This window comes from Chlamydomonas reinhardtii, chromosome 7 (genome assembly GCF_000002595.2).
Source record: "Chlamydomonas reinhardtii strain CC-503 cw92 mt+ chromosome 7, whole genome shotgun sequence".
Classification (NCBI taxonomy): domain Eukaryota; kingdom Viridiplantae; phylum Chlorophyta; class Chlorophyceae; order Chlamydomonadales; family Chlamydomonadaceae; genus Chlamydomonas; species Chlamydomonas reinhardtii.
The window spans coordinates 6,086,632-6,104,281 of NC_057010.1; the positions used below are offsets into that span (position 1 = coordinate 6,086,632).

At 69.8% G+C, this 17,650-nt stretch overlaps 2 protein-coding genes across 2 annotated transcripts; both read left to right on the plus strand.

Annotated features, from left to right (window-relative positions):
* Positions 1-74: 74 nt before the first annotated feature.
* Positions 75-14,856, plus strand: CHLRE_07g355466v5 (uncharacterized protein). The gene is made up of 15 exons (XM_043064646.1): positions 75-969; positions 1,672-2,882; positions 3,074-3,122; positions 3,578-3,999; positions 4,263-4,898; positions 5,121-5,193; positions 5,443-5,505; positions 5,876-6,010; positions 6,311-6,400; positions 6,636-10,896; positions 11,002-11,202; positions 11,437-11,795; positions 11,963-12,976; positions 13,876-14,200; positions 14,415-14,856. Exons 1-15 carry the CDS (start codon positions 115-117, stop codon positions 14,549-14,551), a joined length of 9,831 nt encoding a protein of 3,276 aa, XP_042923214.1. The 5' UTR covers positions 75-114; the 3' UTR covers positions 14,552-14,856.
* Positions 14,857-14,912: 56 nt separating this feature from the next.
* CHLRE_07g355500v5 (uncharacterized protein) lies at positions 14,913-17,640 on the plus strand. The gene is made up of 4 exons (XM_001702005.2): positions 14,913-15,123; positions 15,501-15,592; positions 15,845-15,906; positions 16,078-17,640. The coding sequence occupies exons 1-4, from the start codon at positions 15,029-15,031 to the stop codon at positions 16,237-16,239; spliced, it is 411 nt and encodes a 136-aa protein (XP_001702057.1). The 5' UTR covers positions 14,913-15,028; the 3' UTR covers positions 16,240-17,640.
* Positions 17,641-17,650: the final 10 nt, after the last annotated feature.

The window sequence follows — 17,650 nt, forward strand, 5'->3', positions numbered from 1 at the left end:
CCAGCAGACCCCCTGTGTGGCCCTTCATCGGCCGCGCACTTTCCAGCAAAGGTAGCCTGCGGTGTGGGTATTCCTTTAAGCCGCGTCAGCCTTCTCAATGGCCCGCAGCCCCTGATGCCGGGAGTTGAGCAAGGGCAGCAGCTGTTCGGTGCCGCCGCATCCATGGATGCTGCCGGCCCAAGCTGGGAGTACTGCCTGCAGGGTGCGGCAGCAGGCGGCGGCACAACGGAGGCAGCAGTGCGGCCGCCGCCGCCGCTACTGGGGGTTCCTGGTTCAACACCTGGCAACCTTCACTTGCTACGGCCCAATGGCCCCCAAGCCGGCATGCATGCCTCACATTCACCGGGGCTGCAGCAACAGCAGCTAGGCATCTGGAGCTCGGTCCTGCAGGACGGCGGAGGCGCCAATGGCAGTGGGGGCATCGGCGGGCCCAGCGCTGTGGGCTACTGGGCTAGCTGGCAAGGGCAGGCAGGAGTGGTGGGTTCGCCGCGCCATCAGGGGTCGGTATCAGGGCAGCAAGGCACCGATGCCGGCAGGCTCCCTGCAACCGATTTCGCCGTCAGCAGCCGTCCATGGATGGGCGCATGCGGCGATACCCGGGGGCAAGGCGGCCCGCCCCCCCGGACAGGCGCTTCGGTGCAGGGGTTCCCGGGTGCTGCTTCTGCCAGTGGCACAACAGCTGCAGGAACAGGGCCAGCGGCAGGCGAGCTGCAGTTCCTGCTGGAGCTTCTCCGCCCCGAGGGACGGCGGGATCAGGGGCAGGTGCCGGCGCCGGAGCCTGTCCCTGTTCCTAGTGCTGCTGGGTACGAGGTGTGTTGGGCCGCGGCGCAGGCACCCGCTGGGGGCACCAGTGGGGCTTGGCATGGCCACCCGCAGCAGTCTCAACAGGCGCAGAGGTGGCAGGCGCAGAGGTGGCAGGGGTATGGGGAGCAGGTGGAGCAGGAGGAGCAGGAGGAGCAGGGGGAGCAGGTACACGGCCGGACCCACCACGTGTTGCCGGGGCAGGCAGGGGGTGCTCTGCGCCGCGCCGCTAACCACCATCACAGTGCGCAGCAGCAGCATGAGGACGCCAGCGGCACGAGGCAGCCGCATGCGCCCCTGCCGCCCAGCAGCTCAGACGGCTGGGGGGTTGGGGCCGGCGGGGGCCAGCAGGGGCCTTTGCCCGCTGGGGACTGGTGTGGTGGCGGGGGCAGGAGCGGCGTCCCGGCAGGGGGCGGCTCCGCACAGTCGGCGTGGGGCATCGGGGGTGCTGCACCCCTTCATGGCACAAACTGTGCGTGGCTGCCACCCCCGCCGCCGTTGCTGCTACAGCCCCAGTCAGCCGGCGATGTGCTTCGGCGGGTCACTACAGCCGCCAGCAGCAGTTGTCAGTTGCAGCAGGTGGAGCATTTGGGAGGAGGGGCGGCAGGGGGTGTGGCGTACGCCTGGCAGCAGCACCAGCAGGCCCCGCCGCCGCATCAGACGGCAACTTTGGCGGCAGTCGAGGGCGCTGCGGGAGCTTCTGCCGGCGGCGGCTGGACGCGAAGGCATGGCGTCGCCGAAGGCTGCAGGGGCGCGAGCATGAGGGGCTTGCAACCAGAAGCTGCTGCGGATGCAGCAGCTGGCGATGGCAGCGGCGCCCCCCCACAGGTGCTGTGGGTGGGTGTCGACCTGCTGTCGCCGCATCAACAGGGGGTGGCGGCTCCGCAGCTACGGCCACAACCGCAGGTGCAGCCGCAGGCGTCGGAACAGGCGGCCGGGATGTGGTGGTGGCACCAGCAGCAAGCCAGTCTCGGTGGCACGGGCCGCCGCCAGCAGCACCTGCAGACACCAGCAGACCTCACTGCAGGGCTTCAGGAAGGTCGGCAGCCGCTGCCGGGGCACCAGCACCAACAGCAGCACCGGCACCACCAAGAGCAGCAGGAGCCGCCGCCGCTGCAGCAGCAGCCGCAACAGCAGCAGCAGAGCGCGTTATGGTCGCAAGATGCCTCGCGCAGCCGCCCTGCTGCACCAGACCTGGCAAGGCATCCCCACAGCGGCAGTGGCGGCGGCCGCAGCCGCGCCAGCTGCGCCCCACAGCCCGTCACTCCTGTGGCAGGCCGGGAGCAGCCGCCGCCGCCGCCGCCGCTGCAGCAACCGCACGACATGCACACGCCGCCCTCCGGACCGAGGCGGCGAGTGGTGCGCCCGCCAAGCCGCTACAGTCCCGACCCCGATCCAGCCCCCGGGCCGCGTGTCGGGCGGGGGTATGTGGTGATGGGCCTGGGGGCGGCGGGACCAGTACAGGAGGGGGTGGAGGAGGGGATAGCGGCCGCTATGCCCAGGGGCCGTGGCCGGCCCCGGCTGCATGCGGGTGCAGGCGCGGTGCTGCAAGCGCTGTCGCCACCCGGCGGACCCCAGGGCCGCGGCCAGCAGCCGGGCCCGGGCCCGGGCCAGCCGCCGGGCCAGTGGGCACTACTTGCACCTGCCGCACTCGCCGCCGCAGTCCAGACGCTGAAGACGCTGCAGGACCCGCAGCCACTACAGCCGCTGCAGGCGCTACAGCCACTGCAGGCGCTGCAGGCGCTACAGCCGCCAAGCAGCCACCAGCCCCAGCTGTATCCCGAGCTGCACCCGCAGCTGCATCCCCAGCTGCAGCCGCCACACGCGCTGCAATCCGGCGCCTACGGCAGTAGCACTGCGGCTGACGACACGGCCGCGGCTCTCCCCGCTCCATCCCCCGCCGCCCGGGCCCCCGCCGCCCCCAAGCCGCGGCGGGCGCGTGTGCTTCAGGACCGGGCCAGTGCGGCGCGCCTGAGCCTGATCCCCTTTGGCCACGACGACCGCGTGCTGTGGGCGCGGCGCGTGGGCGGCTTCATCCGGGCCATGCGGGGCGTGCTGGGGGACCGGGCGCTCAACTACAGGTGGGGAGGTGGAGGTGGGGAGGAGGGAGGAGGAGGGAGGGAGGCTCTTACTTTGATGGGGAGCGAGTTGGCGGGGCCTTATAATGCGTGTGGCGGTAGCAGGGGCGCAAGTGGTGCACGGCCTTGCACCACGTGGGGTTGTTCCAGGCACGAGCCCCCACCCACCCCTTCCAACGCACCTGCCCACGCAGGTGGGGAGGCTCGGTGCTGGACTCTGTGGTGGGCACCTTCCTCACACAGGTGCGGAGCTGGCCTGGGAGGGCTCAGGGATGAGGGCTGGAGGGCTCAGGGCTCAGGGCTCAGGGCTCAGGGCTCAGGGCTCAGGGCTCAGGGCTCAGGGCTCAGGGCTCAGGGCTCAGGACTGGAGGGCTCAGGGCTGGAGGGCTCAGGGCTCAGGGCTCAGGGCTGGAGGGCTCAGGGCTCAGGGCTCAGGGCTCAGGGCTCAGGGCTCAGGGCTCAGGGCTCAGGGCTCAGGGCTCAGGGCTCAGGGCTCAGGGCTCAGGGCTCAGGGCTCAGGGCTCGGGGGCGGCGGTACGGGTCGCGGGGAGAGGAGGGGCAGGCGGGAGCTGGCACGTCCGCCCACACGGCATTGCCGGTCACGGGGCATGCCCTCTGACCTCCATTCCCCCTCTTATCCCTCGCCCCCTCCGTTTTCCGCCCCCCCTCCCCTCCCACCCCCTTCCGCCTCCCGCCAGAACTCCTCGGACGTGTTGTCGTCCGCGGCCTTCATGAACCTGGCCGCAGCATTCCCCGCAAGGACCAGGGCCGGCGGCGGCGGCGGCACTCGCGGCGGCGGCGGCAGTGGTGGGGTTGGGGCCGGGGGCGGCGGCGGTGGCGGTGGCGGTGGCGGACGCGAGCGCCCGACAGGCGGCGCCCACGACGTCGACACGGGTGCGCTCGCACTCCCAGGCGCAGCAGCAGCAGCTGATGTTGGCGTGTCTGCCACCTCCTCGTCTGCCTCCCCTGCCTCCGCCTCCGCTGCCGCTGGGGTCACGGGCGGCGGCGGCTGCGGCTGCGGCGGCGGCGACTGGTGGATCCCTGTGGGGTCCGACATGGTGGACTGGGCGGCGGTGGCGGCGGCGCCCGCCAGTCAGGTGGAGGAGCTCATACGCTGCAGGTGGGGGCGGGCAGGTGTGGGGGCGGGATGGGTGTGTGTGTGTGGGGGGGGGGGCGGCAGTTGTGGTTGTGGTAATGGTTGAGCGGGTAGGCGATAATGCGTGCGGGCGGTGCAGTCGGGGCGGGTGCACGTGTAGATGTTGTGGTTGCTTTGAGTTCCTCGCGGCTTTAGGTGCTGTGCATATCCCCCAATCGCGCCAGCTCCCTCCCACCGCACTCTCCCCCCGCCCCCCCCCCTCGCGCCCTCCCTGCCCCGGCGCTCAGGGGCATGCACCAGATGCTCACCCGCCGCATCCAGGCCTTCCTGGCGGACCTGCAGCGCACACCGCCGCCGCCGGGGCAGCAGGCGGGGCAGCAGGCGGGGCAGCAGGCGGGGCAGCAGGCGGTTGCGGGGGCCGGCGGGGGGCCGCCGCCTGCCGTCATGGGAGCTGGCGAGGGCCCGGCGGCGGATCTAGACACACGCGGGCGCGGCCGGGGCCGGGGCCGGGGTCGGGGAGCAGCCGGGGGCGCAGGCGGGGGCCCTGTTGGGCGTGGTGCCGCGTCGGAGGCGGCTGATGAGGGTGCTGCAGCGGCGACTGCTGCCATGGGCGGTGGCAGTGGGGCGTATGGTGGGTGGGAGGGAGCTGCGGACCCGGCGGCGGGCGCTGCAGGCGGTCGGTCGGGAGAGGCCGCGGCAGGTGGCGGCGGTGGTGAGGCCGCAGGTGCTGGTGCGGCGGGCCAGCAGGCGGGTGATGGCTCTGGAGGCAGCGGCGGCGGCGGCGGCGGCGGCGGCGGCGGCGGCGGCGGCGGCGGCGGCGGCGGCGGCGGCGGCGGCGGCGGCGGCGCTGGTGGTGGCGGTGGTGGTGGTGGGCGGCTGAGCCTGGAGTGGCTGCGGGACTTAAGCGGCGAGGAGGCAATCAAGTGGGTGCGGCAGGTTGGGGTCGGGGTGGGGGGAGGATGAAGGAGTCGGAGGGAGGAACCCCTCCCAAGGTTGTTGCACGGCTGGCGAACGGCAAGGAGGAGGCACGGCGCCAGCGCGGTGTCCCTGCCGCTCCCCCTGAGCTAGCACCGGTTGTGGGTCTGAGACAGAACCCCGCCCTGACTGGCCCCCGCCTCCCCGCGCCTTCCCCCGACCTGCTGCAGGTACCTCCTGGGTGTGGAGGGGCTGGGCCGCAAGAGCGCGGCGTGCATTGTGCTGCTGGCGCTCGGAAAGAAGGTGGGGGGCAGGCAGGCCGAGGGGCCGGGAGTGCAGTGGGGTGGTTGCGGGTGATTGCGGGTGGTTGTGGTGGCGGACTCAACCTCGTAGCGCCCCCACCCTGCTCTGCCCCAACACCCATGCACACACACACACACACACACACACACACACACACACACACACACACACACACACACATACACACACACACACATACACACACAGACATGTGCATTCCCCACTGCCCCGCCGCGCACACGTGTGCAGGAATTCCCTGTGGACGTCAACGTTGCGCGTGTGTTTGTACGACTGGGCTGGATACCCATTGAGGTGCGTCGCGCAGGAGGCGGGCCGGCAGGTGGGGCGGGTGTCTGAGGGCTGTGGGGGCCGTGAGCGCGTGTGTGTACGTGTGCGGGGCCCTGCGCGGTGCCGCACCGCCCAGCGCCGCATGGTGACGCCGCCCGGAACTGCCCCGTGTCCGTTGCCCTCTGCCGCGTCCTTGAGTTCTCGCTCAAAACCTCCCTGGCCCATCCGTCCCTCCCTCCCCTTCGTTCGTCGGGAATGTTCAACGCAAGACCCCGCCCCCTCCCTCCCTGCCTGCCCCCCTCCTGCCCCCCCGCCCCAAACCCCCTCCTGCTGCCCCCTCCCCCCAAACCCCCCCTCCTGCTGCCCCCTCCCCCCCCACCACCACTACCCCCAGGCCGACCAGTCGCTGGATCAGCTGGGCTCCTACCCCGAGGAGGCGGCGCTGCATGCCTACCTGCACAGCCGCCTCACCGCCTTCGACGCAGCCAGCCTGTACGAGCTGCACTACCAGGCCATCACACTGGGCAAGGTGGGGGGAGGGAGGGGAGGGCAAAGGGCGTGTGGGTGTGGGTGTGGGTGTGGGTGTGGGTGTGGGTGTGGGTGTGGGTGTGGGTGTGGGTGTGGGTGTGGGTGTGGGTGTGGGTGTGGGTGTGGGTGTGGGTGTGGGTGTGGGTGTGGGTGGGTGTATGGAATGCAAACGGAGGGCTTTGCTTGTAGCGGGGCTTGATAATTTGATGCATCCTGTGCTCCAGCGCCGCTCACACAACACGGCTACTCACCGCCCTCTGCCCCGCCCTCCCCCCTCCCCGTCTCTCACTCTCGCGCGCAGGTGTTCTGTCAGAAGCGGCAGCCCAACTGCGACCGCTGTCCGCTGGCGGGGCAGTGCGAGTACGCCAGACAGGGCGGGGACAAGCTCAAGGTCAGTGGCGGGTGTGGGAGGCCAGGGGCGGGAAGGCGAGCGAGGAGCGGGAAGGAGGAGGGGTGGCACGGGGAAGGCCAGTAGGGAAGTAGGGTCCGCAGGTGGAGGGTGGACTGCGCAGCGGCGCAGCGTGTGTGTGTTTGTGTTTTTGTTTCCGTATGGGGCCATGCTGCCGTCTAAGGCCGCGGACGGCGCTGAGGCCCCGGTGCTGCTGTGCTGCTGTGCGGCGGCGCAGGTCCCCACTGCTAATGGACCCGGCGTCGTCATCTACCCGCCCGCACCCCCGCCGCCGCCGCCGGTGCCGGCACAGCCGCCGCAGCGGCCGGCGGCCTCAGCAGCTGCGCGGCTCCCTCCAACGGCGGCGGGTGCTGGCGACCCCGCTGCTGCACACGCCGGGGCGCCAGCGGCAGGTGGCTTCACAGACGCGGGCTCAGGCGAGTATGTGGCGGCGGTCCCCGACATAGAGTGTGTGGCGGGGCCGTACCCGGCTCCACAGCAAATCGCGCCAGCACAGCAGACTCCCGTGCTGCAGCCACAGCCGCCATTTGCGCTGCCGGCGCGGCGCCCGGCGCCGCCAGATGCCGCCGCTCAGGACCTGCCGCTGCCGCCGCCGCCGCCGCCGCTGCTCCCGCTGGCAGATCCAGTGCCCTTAGCAGCGGCGTCGCCCACCGCTGTCCAGCCGCCGCCGCGGGCTGCCGTCACGGCAATCGAACCCAACACCAGCGCCAGCCCCTCACATGCGGGGGCTGGGCTCCCCAGCGGCGGCCACGCAGGCAGCGAAGGGCGCAGCGTGAAGCGCTTCCGGAGGTCGCCGTCTCAGCCGCCCCTAACAGACCGTGACGCGCCGCCCCTTCCTGCCGCCGCGGAATTGCCTGCGGCTACCGAGTATGTGGGCTTTGCAGCAGCAGACGCACCATCACCATCACCTTCACCAGAGCCAGGGCGGTCGCCGCTAGCGCAGGCGCAGGCACAGGCGCACGCGCAGAGGTGTTCAGAGCGGCTGCCGCCGCTGTTGCTGCCGCCAGAGCCTCATGCGACGCCGCTGGGGCGGCAGGCGCGGCTGCCACCGCTGGTGCTGTCGGCACCGGCGGCTCAGTCAGAGCCATGGCTGCAGCCCCCGGCGGCGGCAGTGCCGCTTCCAGAGCAGCAAGCGGAGCTCGGGAACGGACTGCAGCAATCAAGGCTGGGGGACGGGCTGCAGCGCGCTGACGCGCCGCAGGGAGGAGCGGGACTAGGGGACGGACGGGAGCCGGCTGACGCACCCGGGGGGAGAGCCGCCAGCAAGGCGGCCCCCCTCAAGATGGAGGTCGAGGCGCAGGGGCAGGAGCAAGGTCAGGAGCAGGGGCAGCACCAGGCACAGGAGCAGGGTCAGGCAGGTGGGCCGGGCGGATGGCGCCGACTAGCTACAGTCCGGGCGGCGCCAGCGGCTGCCGATGCGGCTGCTGCGGACATGGAGGTGCCGGCGGGAGCGCAGCTAGTCGCTGGCTCGGACGCGGCGGCGGAAGGGGCGGAAGAGGCCGAAGAGGCGGAAGGGGCGGAGGCGACGGCAGACGCGGCAGCATGCCCCGCTGCTAAGGCGTCTGAGGCGGCGGCATCGCCACGTCGGCAGGCGACCCAATGCAGCAGCAGTCACCACAAGAGCCGGCTCTTGCTGGAGCTGCGGGCGCTTGCAGTGACAGGAGGGAGAAGCGGGGTGCTTGGGGATGGCGGCAGCCGCAGCGACGGGTGCGGACCCTTCAGCCGCCGCACGCAACAGCAGGAGCGGGAGCAGCCTGACGCTGCTGTGTCGTCGGAAGTGCTGGTGTCAGTGGCGGGGCAGCGGGCGGATCGGCGCAGAAAGCAGACACCCCACCCGCCACCGGCCGGCCAGCCCCTTGCCCAGCACCGCAATTGTCCTGGGGTCGCCAAGGCCGAGGCTGCAGCCGAAGACCCGGCGGCGGTGGCGCCGCTGGCGACAGGTCCACCAGCGGGCGTTGCGCTGGCTGCCGGCAGGCGGCTTACGCGTGAGCTGCGAGCCCTGCTGGCAGCAGCAACAGACAGCAGCTCCGGTGGTGCGGCGGCTGTGAAGAGCGACAGGGGCGATGGCACGCAGGCGGTGGCGGCGGCGGCCTCGGCATCAGCGGCCGGCGCGGCAGCGGTCCGGCGGCTGCAGGAGTACGGGGCGTTGGTGAGCGGCCTGCACCGCAGCAGCCGACACGCCACGCCGGTTGTCACGAGCGGGGCCGCGGCTGCGGCGGCTGCTACGGCTCCCCGCCTGGAGGTTAAAGAGGAGGCTGCTGAGGGGGTTGCAGCGGGTGGCATCGCAGTGGGCTGGAGGCAGAGGCGCGCCGAGGTCAGGGCGGCTGGTACCAGCAACACCAGCACCAGGCCTAGTGGCGACGGCACCGCACCCCCTGCGCCGCCGGTGCCGCGGGTGCTTTCCGCTGCCTTGGCGCAGGAAGCCCGCCCGGCGGCGGGCAAGCGGCGACGCAACGAGCTGAGTATGCTGCTGGGCGAGGAGCTTGCTGCGGTGGCGGCTGCAGCAGCGGCTGCAGGGGCTGCAGCTGGCGCTGCTGCGAGCAGGCTTGCGGCTGCTGATGCGGCTGTCGCTGCCTCAGGGGCGGGCTCTGTCGCTGCCTCATGGGCGGGCTCTGCAGAGGCTGGTGATGACATGGGCGACCAGGCGAACGGGCGCAGCAAACGGCGGAGGGGGGCCCCTGCACCCAGCAGGGGTCCAACCGGGAGGCTGCTAGCAGCAGGCGGCGGAGAGATACCACCGCCACCACCACCACCACCACCACCAGCAGGCGGCACAGCCCGCGGCCGCCGCCGCACAGCTGCTGCAGCCTCCCAGGACCGGCGGTGGCAGCGCACGCGGGCACAGCTGCGGGGCCAGGGACACCAGCCGTCGCAGCAGGATGCGGGCGACAGCAGTGGCGGCCCCCACACGGCGGCAGCTGGGCCGCAGCGCCAGGGGCCGAAGCGGGGTCGCCTTGGCGAGGACCCCTGCGCCCTCCCGGCGACACCTCGGGTCATGCCGCCGCCTGATGTCGTGGCGTCACCAGCACACCACCACCCGCAACACACGGCGCCGCCCGCCCCAGGCGGCAGCGCAGTCGCCATCGTTCCTGTTGGAGCAGCAGCGGCGGGCCCCGCGCCTCAGCCCGCCACGCCCCGCAAGTCGCCACGGCAGCGCCACCAGCAGCAGCAGCAGCGCCCTCCAGAGCTGGCACCAGCTGACGGAGCCACCGGCGGTAGGGAGCCACAAGAGCCCCAGGCGCCCGCGGAGCGGGGGCAGCCGGCCAGCGCGCCTGCCGCCGACCCGCCCCGCCGCCTGTCCCGCGCCGCCCGCCCCCCCAGCCGCTTCAACGACTTCCTGACCGACATGAGCGACCTGGGCGGCCTGGGCGGCCTGGGCGGCCTGAATGGCCACGGTCTGGGCCTGGGTCGCAGCAGCTCTGGCGTGGACGGCAGCGGCCTGGGTCCGGGTGCGGAGGCGATGCACTGCCGCACTGCCGCGGCTGGTGGCGGGACCCGCCCTCCCAGTGCGGGCGGTGCAGCCGAGGCTGCCGGGTGCGCTGCCAGCACGAAGCCCCCGCCCGGCACGGCGGCAACTCCCAGGGCCGCAGCAGCTCCCACCTACCCTGCGGATGCCACTGCACCTGCGTTCCCGACCACCCCGGCGAAGGGCGCTGAGCCCTCGCCGCCGCCCCAGTCGCCGCTGTGCCCGACCCTGCCATCTGCGGACTTCACAGGCCAGCAGGCGAAGCTCTCCTGTGCGGGGCTACCGGATATGACCTTCCACCAGGGCCAGGGCCAGGGCCTGGGCCACGGCCTGGGCCTGCGTCGAGGTGGCGCTGGGAGAGGCCGCGGTCGGGTCGGAGGCACTCCAGCAGGCACTGGGCTCTCGCACCAGCCGCTCGGGGGGTGGGCGGCGGCCGCAGCCGAGGCCTCCAGGCCGCAGCCGCGGGCTCACGCACCCCCGACCACCACACGGGTGGAGCTGAGGACTTACACGTCCGGCATTGCGGCCGTTGCTGGGGCGGGCGCTGCTGGGGCTGCTGGTGCTAGTGGTGCTAGTGGTGCTAGTGGTGCTAGTGGTGCTGCTGGGGCTGCTGGTGCTGCTGGGGCTCCTGGCTGCTCGGCATTGCCCCCGGCGCCGCCCGAAGCGCCAGGCGGCGGCGGGAGCACCGGCGGCAACGGCGCGGAGCAGGTGGCGCGCATCCTGGCGGTGCTGCAGCGGCACCGGGGCCAGCAGCAGCAGCAGCAGCAGCCGCCAGAACCGCAGGCTGATTCAGCAGGGCAGCTGCCCGCAGCGCTGCCTGCGGCGGCTGCAGCTTCATGCGGCGGGGCCGGGCATGAGGCCCTGTCCGTGGCTGCGGCGCTGGAGGTGCTTGGGCTGCCGCCGGACACTCTGGTGCGCCGCCCTGATGCGGATGCAGCCGGTGGCGGTGGTGGAGGAGGAGGAGGCGGTGGAGGCGCGGCGGAGTCGCACCCTGCGGCTGGCGCTGACGGAGGTGAGGGCTGCACGCTTGGGTACCGTGTTCATCACCACATCGTGCGCGGTCCACTTGATTGATCGTGCCTCAACGCCCCGTGCCATGTTGGATCCACTGCCGTAGGCGCATCAGTGGCGCCTCAGGCCGCAGCGGCCGCGGCTGTGGCGGCGGCAGTGCGGCGTCACTACCGGGCCCTGTCCGTGTGCGTGCACCCGGACAAGTGCGGACGGGAGGGCGCGGCAGACGCCTTTGCGGCGCTGGCGGCCGCACACACCGCGGTGCAGCAGCGGCTGGGTGCCGAGGGGCTCCGGCGGCCCGGCTCGGGTGGGTCGCGCTGGCGATGAGGGGGCGCGCGGCGGCCTGGCGGCTGCTGCCGACGTGTGTGCATGCGGGGCATCGCTAGCCGCCAACCCGAATCAGGTGGTGCGTCGCCTTGCACTGTTGCAAAAGCTGAGCGCTACCTTCTCGGTGCGTGTGTGCGTGTGTGTGTGTGTGTGTGCGTGTGTATGTGTGTGCGTGTGTGTGTGTGTGTGTGTGTGTGTGTGTGTGTGTGTGCAGGTGACACCGGGGCCGAGGGGGAGCTGTACGTGATTGAGGCGGACGGCTCCATCCGCATCCCCGCCGCCGCCAAGAAGCCCGGGGCAGCGCCGCCGCCTGCTGCTGGGCACTCAGCAGGAACAGCCGCAGCAGCAGCCCTCAAGGCGGCACTGGTGCCTGCAGGCACAGCTGGCGGCAGGCGGGGCCGCCGCGGCGGCGGCGCAGCGGCTGGCGGCGGCGGCGGATGGCTAGAGGACGAGGCGGAGGAGGAGGAGGCGCGGGCGGCGGCGGCAGCGGCTGTGGGGCTGCCGCTGCGGGCGGTGCACCTGGGCCGGGCGCCCTCGGAGAGCCGCACTCGCAGGCTGTTTGCCGGACTGGAGGTAAGCGCTGCGTTTCTGAGCGAGCTTGTACTGTACTGCATCAGCGGCATCCGTCATTTCACCTTGTACCGGAAACACAGACAGCAAAGTGGTCCGTTCCAATCGTCCCTGACGTCGACCGTCAACCACACCCAGTCCCACATCCCAACCACCTCCATGCCCGGCAGGTGTCGCACGCTGTGCTGCAGTCCATATCCCCGCCCGGCACCGCCTGGCCGCCACCCGCACCCCCGCCGCCGCCAGCAGTGCCCGACTCCAGCCCTGACGCCTCCGCAAGCCAGGGCGCCGGACCGCCGCCGCCGCCGCCGCCGCCCTCCCCCGCGGCGAGTACGGCAGACGGCGCCCTACTGCCGTACGTACTGCTGCTGCTCACGCCGCTGACGGACCAGGAGAGGCGGGCTGCGGTGGCGGAGGCGGAGGTGGCAGCCGCCAAGGCCGCCGCACGCGCCGCCGCCAAGACCGCCGCCACAACAGCAGTAGCACCGCCGGGCGGCGGCGCACCACACGACGCTGCTACTGCCGGGACTGCTACTGCCGGGACTGCTACTGCCGGACCGCGCAAGGGCCCCATCACGCCCGCGTTTGCGCGGCGGCAGGCCGCAGGCACGGCCACGGAGGACGCGACTGGTGTAGACGCCGCCGGCGACGGCAGTAGCAGTGGCACAACCCGGGAAGGGGCTGCTACAGCCGCCGCCGCGGCGCCGCTGTGGCGGGTGCTGGGCCCGGAGCAGGTCCTTCCAGACCTGCACCGCCTATCTAACATGGTGCTACAGCTGGCCCGGCTCGCGGCTACTGCTGCCACTGCTACTGCCGCTGATGCGACCGCAACTGCCTCTAGAGCTACTGCCGCACCCTTGGCGCTGGTTCCTGCTACAGCCGAAGCCGGGGCCGAGCGTGGAGGCGCAGCGATGGCAGCAGCGCCACCTCCCCCAGCAGCGGCATCAGAAGCGCCGGCGGTAGCGCTGGCTGTAGCGCCCGCAGTAGCAGCAGCAACCGGACAGGTTATGGGCGTGCCCGAAGAGGCGGCGGCGCTGCTGGCGCGGGTTGCGGCTCTGAGCGCTGTGCCGCTGCGTGCGGCTGTGCTGGTGCCGGCCCTTGCGGCGCTGCGCGGCGCCTTCCCGCTCAACGGCACCTACTTCCAGACCAACGAGCTGTTCCTGGTGCAGCACACCGCGGCGCAGGTGCGCGAGGGGGCAGGGCGGCTGGGGTGGGACAGGATTCGGACCAAGAATTGTGTGTGTATGCGTGTGTGTCTGGGGGGGTTGTAAATTCCAGCCAAACTAAACCAAACCAAGCTAAAACGAGCGGAGCACAGTCAGAGGCGTTAGTTGCAAGTGATAATAGTTATGGGATGGGGGCCGAGGCGTCGTGGAGCAGCAGGGCGAGCAACGCTCGCGAGAAATGTCGCCGCCCGGGCTCGGTGGCACGCACAACAGCACAGGACAGACACGCGTAGACGACAAACAAAACCCACGACTTACCTGGCGACCAGGAACGCAGCCCCGACGCCGGGCAGGGAGCGTCGGGCCAGGAGCGCGACATGTGGTAAAGGGGAGGGGCAAAAATCGAAAGGGCAAGGCATAGCGAAAGGGCCGAGGCGCGTCGGCAATAGGATCAAGAAGGAATAACAAAGACAAGACTACAAGCCAGGCGGCAAAAGAGGCAGAGTGGGCGCAAGGCAGGGGTTAAGGGCAAGGGGCGGACGGCATGAGGGGTGGTTAGGGAAAGAGGATGGGGGGGGCGGGCAGTGTGCGGGCCGCGTGCGGCTTCCCACAAGCACTGCCAGCCTGGATGCCGCGCACGCATAGGGGGCACCCAGATGCAGGGACGGTCAGACGGGGGCAAGCGTGCGTGGGGCGGGTAGGCGTCCTGACAAATTCCAGTTAGCAACCATAGGCACGGGGCGTTTCCACCAGCCCGATACTTTTGGCGAAGAGGCGCATTAGCAGGAGTTTGGGGGTGAAGGCTTATGCATCTGAAGGGGCGGCCTGCACCCCAGGCTTAGCTTTGCCGCACTGCCAACACATATCTATGGCGTAATGGCGCCATTCCCCTGTTCCCTCCCCACACACACTCACAGACGCCGGACGGGCCCCTCCGACTCACTCTGGGCCAGTTGCTGGGCCTCAGCCCCGCAGCCAGCAGCCCCCACGCCCCCAGCCAGCAGCACGCTGCAGCCGCCGCAGGCGGCACCGGCCAGCTGCCACAACCTTCCCACCTGCCCTCAACACACCTCCACACGCACCACCACCACCTGCACCACCTGCCGCTGCCGCTGCCGCGGCGGCGCGCGGTGTACTTTGGCTCCGCCACCTCGGCCATCACTCGCGACCTGGCGGCGGCGGACGTGGCGTGGCTGTTCAACCGGGGCGCGGTGTGCGTGCGGTCGTTCTGCTGGCACACAGGTGGGTAGGGGCCCGGGACTGGGGACTGGGGGCGGAGTGGCGGGTGTGTGTGTGCTGTGGAGGGGTAGGCCGCGTAGGCGTGATCGGGTTGCTGCGGTGTTGGGAGGCCAGCCGTCTAGTCTCTGCCTGGCGTGTGCGGTTCAAAAGGCTGCTAAGCTCATCTTGCGCATGATCCTAGAGGTACGGTAAGTCTGTGTGTTTCATTCCCGCGCAGGCTACCCCCGGCCCCTGCCGCTGTTCCTGTCACCCGCGTCGACCGTCGGCGGCGGAGGCGGCCACAAGGGCGGCGGTGTGGGCGGAGGCAACGCCCGGCGGCGCAAAGCAGAGGCGGCGGAATCAGACGTGGAATGAAAGCTGCAACAGGCGTGCAGAGCGTGCGGCCATGGTGATTACTTTCCATCAGGTGGCATGTTCAACATGAACACTAGTTGGTAGAAGTCCGTTGGTGGCGCGGGCCGACGGTGGTTGGCGTCGAGGATACAACCTACCGCTCGGATCAATGTCCCAGGTCAATTAGGTCGTGCCAATATTGCATGCTGTATCATTACAGGGATCGGGGGAAGGATGTTAATGTGTGCGCGGAAGGCCAAGAGGTGCGGATGGCGCCGGGGCTCAAGGCGAGCGTTGGGGGGCCACGTCAGAATCTCAATGTCGCATGCAAGCGGCGCTTGCCCTCCAACGCTGCCCTCGCTCGCCAGCGCCTGCGCAATTTCCATCCGACATACATACTAGAGAGTTCTCCATCGCGCGTCTCGTGCAAGGGACGCAAACTGCAAGCGGCCTGTCATTCCAGTCGGCTGCACATTTCTCGGCGCTCCAGCCCGCAAAATGGGTAGACCATTCTATGAGTGGCTGGAGGGACGTTGCTACGCCTGCAAGATGTGCCACTGCAACCTGGCGTCCGCCACAGAGCTCGTTTCACGGTAATTGCAAGGGACAGCCGAGAGGCCAGCTTTGCAGAACCCTAATATTTCAGAGCTGGCCGCAATGGCACACCGGCACCGCGCTTACAACCTCATTATGCGGCCTTGTTAACACCGCGCGCAACGCTGGGCTGAAAGCGTGGGAACGAGCCAGGGACAGCCATGCCGACGCACATTCTGGTTTGCATATGCGACGCTTTTTGTGGGGCGCTGTTTGTCTCGCGCTTGCGGCAGCCGATGAGAGCGAGTGCTGCCAAATCCAGCTTTCCCCCTGTCCTGGTGCGGTTACTACGCCGTCGCGCGCAGCAACGTTCCCCGCGGCTTCGGCCCAGCCCCCATCCGCATCAACCTATTCCCGCACCCCTCGACCCCCGCAGCCAGTTTCATTCCAAGCACGGGCGGGCGTACCTGTTCAACACCGCCGTGAACCTGTCCAGCGGCCCGCGCGAGGAGCGCATGATGACCACGGGTGAGCGGGGCGGGCTGCGGACGAGTGGGCTGCAACGAGGTATGGCTGATGGGGTCGGTGCAGCGGGTGGCGGGGCACGCGTGTCACCTACTACCCCACCACCACAGATGCGTCACGTGCCCAACTACCCAATCCCCGATGTGCTCACCGCCACCTCCGCACTCACCTGTCCGGTCCCCCACCTCGCCTCCCCGCCACCTCACCTCGCCCTCCCGCCTCCCCTACCCCCTTGTCGCCTCCCACACCCGCCAGGCCTGCACGTGGTGTGTGACGTGTACTGCTCCAAATGCATGTGGCCCGTGGGATGGAAGTACGTGAGTCGGTGTCCCGGCGTGCGGGCGTGCGGGCGTGGTCACCGTATGCATGCGTGGCGGCGTGTCAGGGCTGACGAAGCAGGCCCCGCTCAACTGCCCCCCCCACCGGCTCAATCGCCCCCGCCACCTCTCCCCACCACGCACCTCCCACCCACGTCACCGCCCCCTCAGGAGCTGGCGTATGAGAAGTCCCAGAAGTACAAGGAGGGCAAGGTCATACTGGAGCGGGCGTGTGTGGTGGACATCAATACGGCCAGCAGCAGCAGCGACGACGACGAGATGCAGGACCAGATCGGGCAGGAGGGAGCAGAGACCGACAGCGACGACTACTGACTCCTGCCCGCGCCGCCGCCGCCGCCGCCGCCACCGCCGCCGCCGCTGTCGGTGCCGCTGCTGCCGCGGCCTCCGCAGGCGCAGTCCGGCGTTGCGTTTCCGGAGGTGGCAGTGGCTGCGGCTGCGGTTGTGGCTGCGGCAGAGCTGCGCTCGGGAGGGGCGGGCGGTGGCAGTGGCGGCGGCGGCGGCAGCCATCGCCCTCTGCTGCTGCAGCAGCAAGAGGCAATGGAGCTGGGGCAGGCACAGGTGTGGGCAGGGGCCTGGCGGCCACATGCGCGGCCCCGCGCGGCGGTGGAGGCATCGATGCAGCCTTCCGCACCAGCGTCATCATCAGGGGGGCCATCCCGTGCGCAAGACGCGCGGCTGCGGTTGTTGTGGAACCTTTTGTCGCCGCTCTGATGGCCGGCCCGTGCGCATCTGGGGTCTTGTATCTTTAGGAAAACGCTGCTGCGGCACTGGGGAAACCTCGCGGCAAGAATGTGTGTGGGGCCCCGTTCAGTTCAGGAGTAAGGCAGCGTTTTGTAACATATGCGGTGGTCTTTTATAAGGTGAGCGGTTGGGAGAATCAAGGGTTGGGCATAAAGCACTAAGGACTTGCTTGATGCGAATCCGTGAGAAGGCTGCGCGGTGATGCAGGTAGGACGTCATTGCTGCTAGTGCTTGCGGCCTTGCAGTCGTGGCTCGCTACTGTGTGCTTGTGAGAAAGGCGTTCATGCATGGCCCAAGGTGTCGATGTCTGAATGAGATAAGAGATGAGGGGTTGTAGAGTTGAGAGTCTAAGGAAGATGGGCGGCGGCTTTAAATGTGCATATGTACTGCCGGTTCGTTGGACACAAGGGGAGATGGAGTTGCAGGCCATGCTGCAGTGCAGGTGGTGTTAGTTGCGGACGTACGCGCCCGCACAAGTGGCGCACAAGCTGCGCTCTTGTATCACATTGTGGTTGACTTAGTAGGGAGACTGTCAGCCTTTTCTAAACTCTTTCTTTTCTTTCCGTTTGACTGATTGTACTTGTAGTGACCTGGACTGGCAACTTTAAGATTATTTGGTTACGTGCTTACCGGAGTGAGAGACGGTAAGGGAAGGAAGGGCAGCCGAGTATGACGCCTTCTGCGGCGGCGTTGAAGCCCTTTTGAGTTGAGAGCAAGGCTGTGCCCCGTATTGCAGACTTTTGCGTGCTTTTTTATGGTCAAGCGGTGCGCCTTTATCGCGCACGCGCACTCCAACGCTGATATCGTTATAGGGGCACTTTCGATTGGCTGGCGCGGGCGAATGCTTGTGCGTGCCGGCAGGAGGTAGGCGCGGGTTGATTGCCTGGCCCGCCTGATGGCCAGCTTGGTCAGGCAATACGGCATGCCGCATGGGTTCATAGAGCGCTGCGCACATTGTAACAGTAAGCTTGGCTTGAGGGCA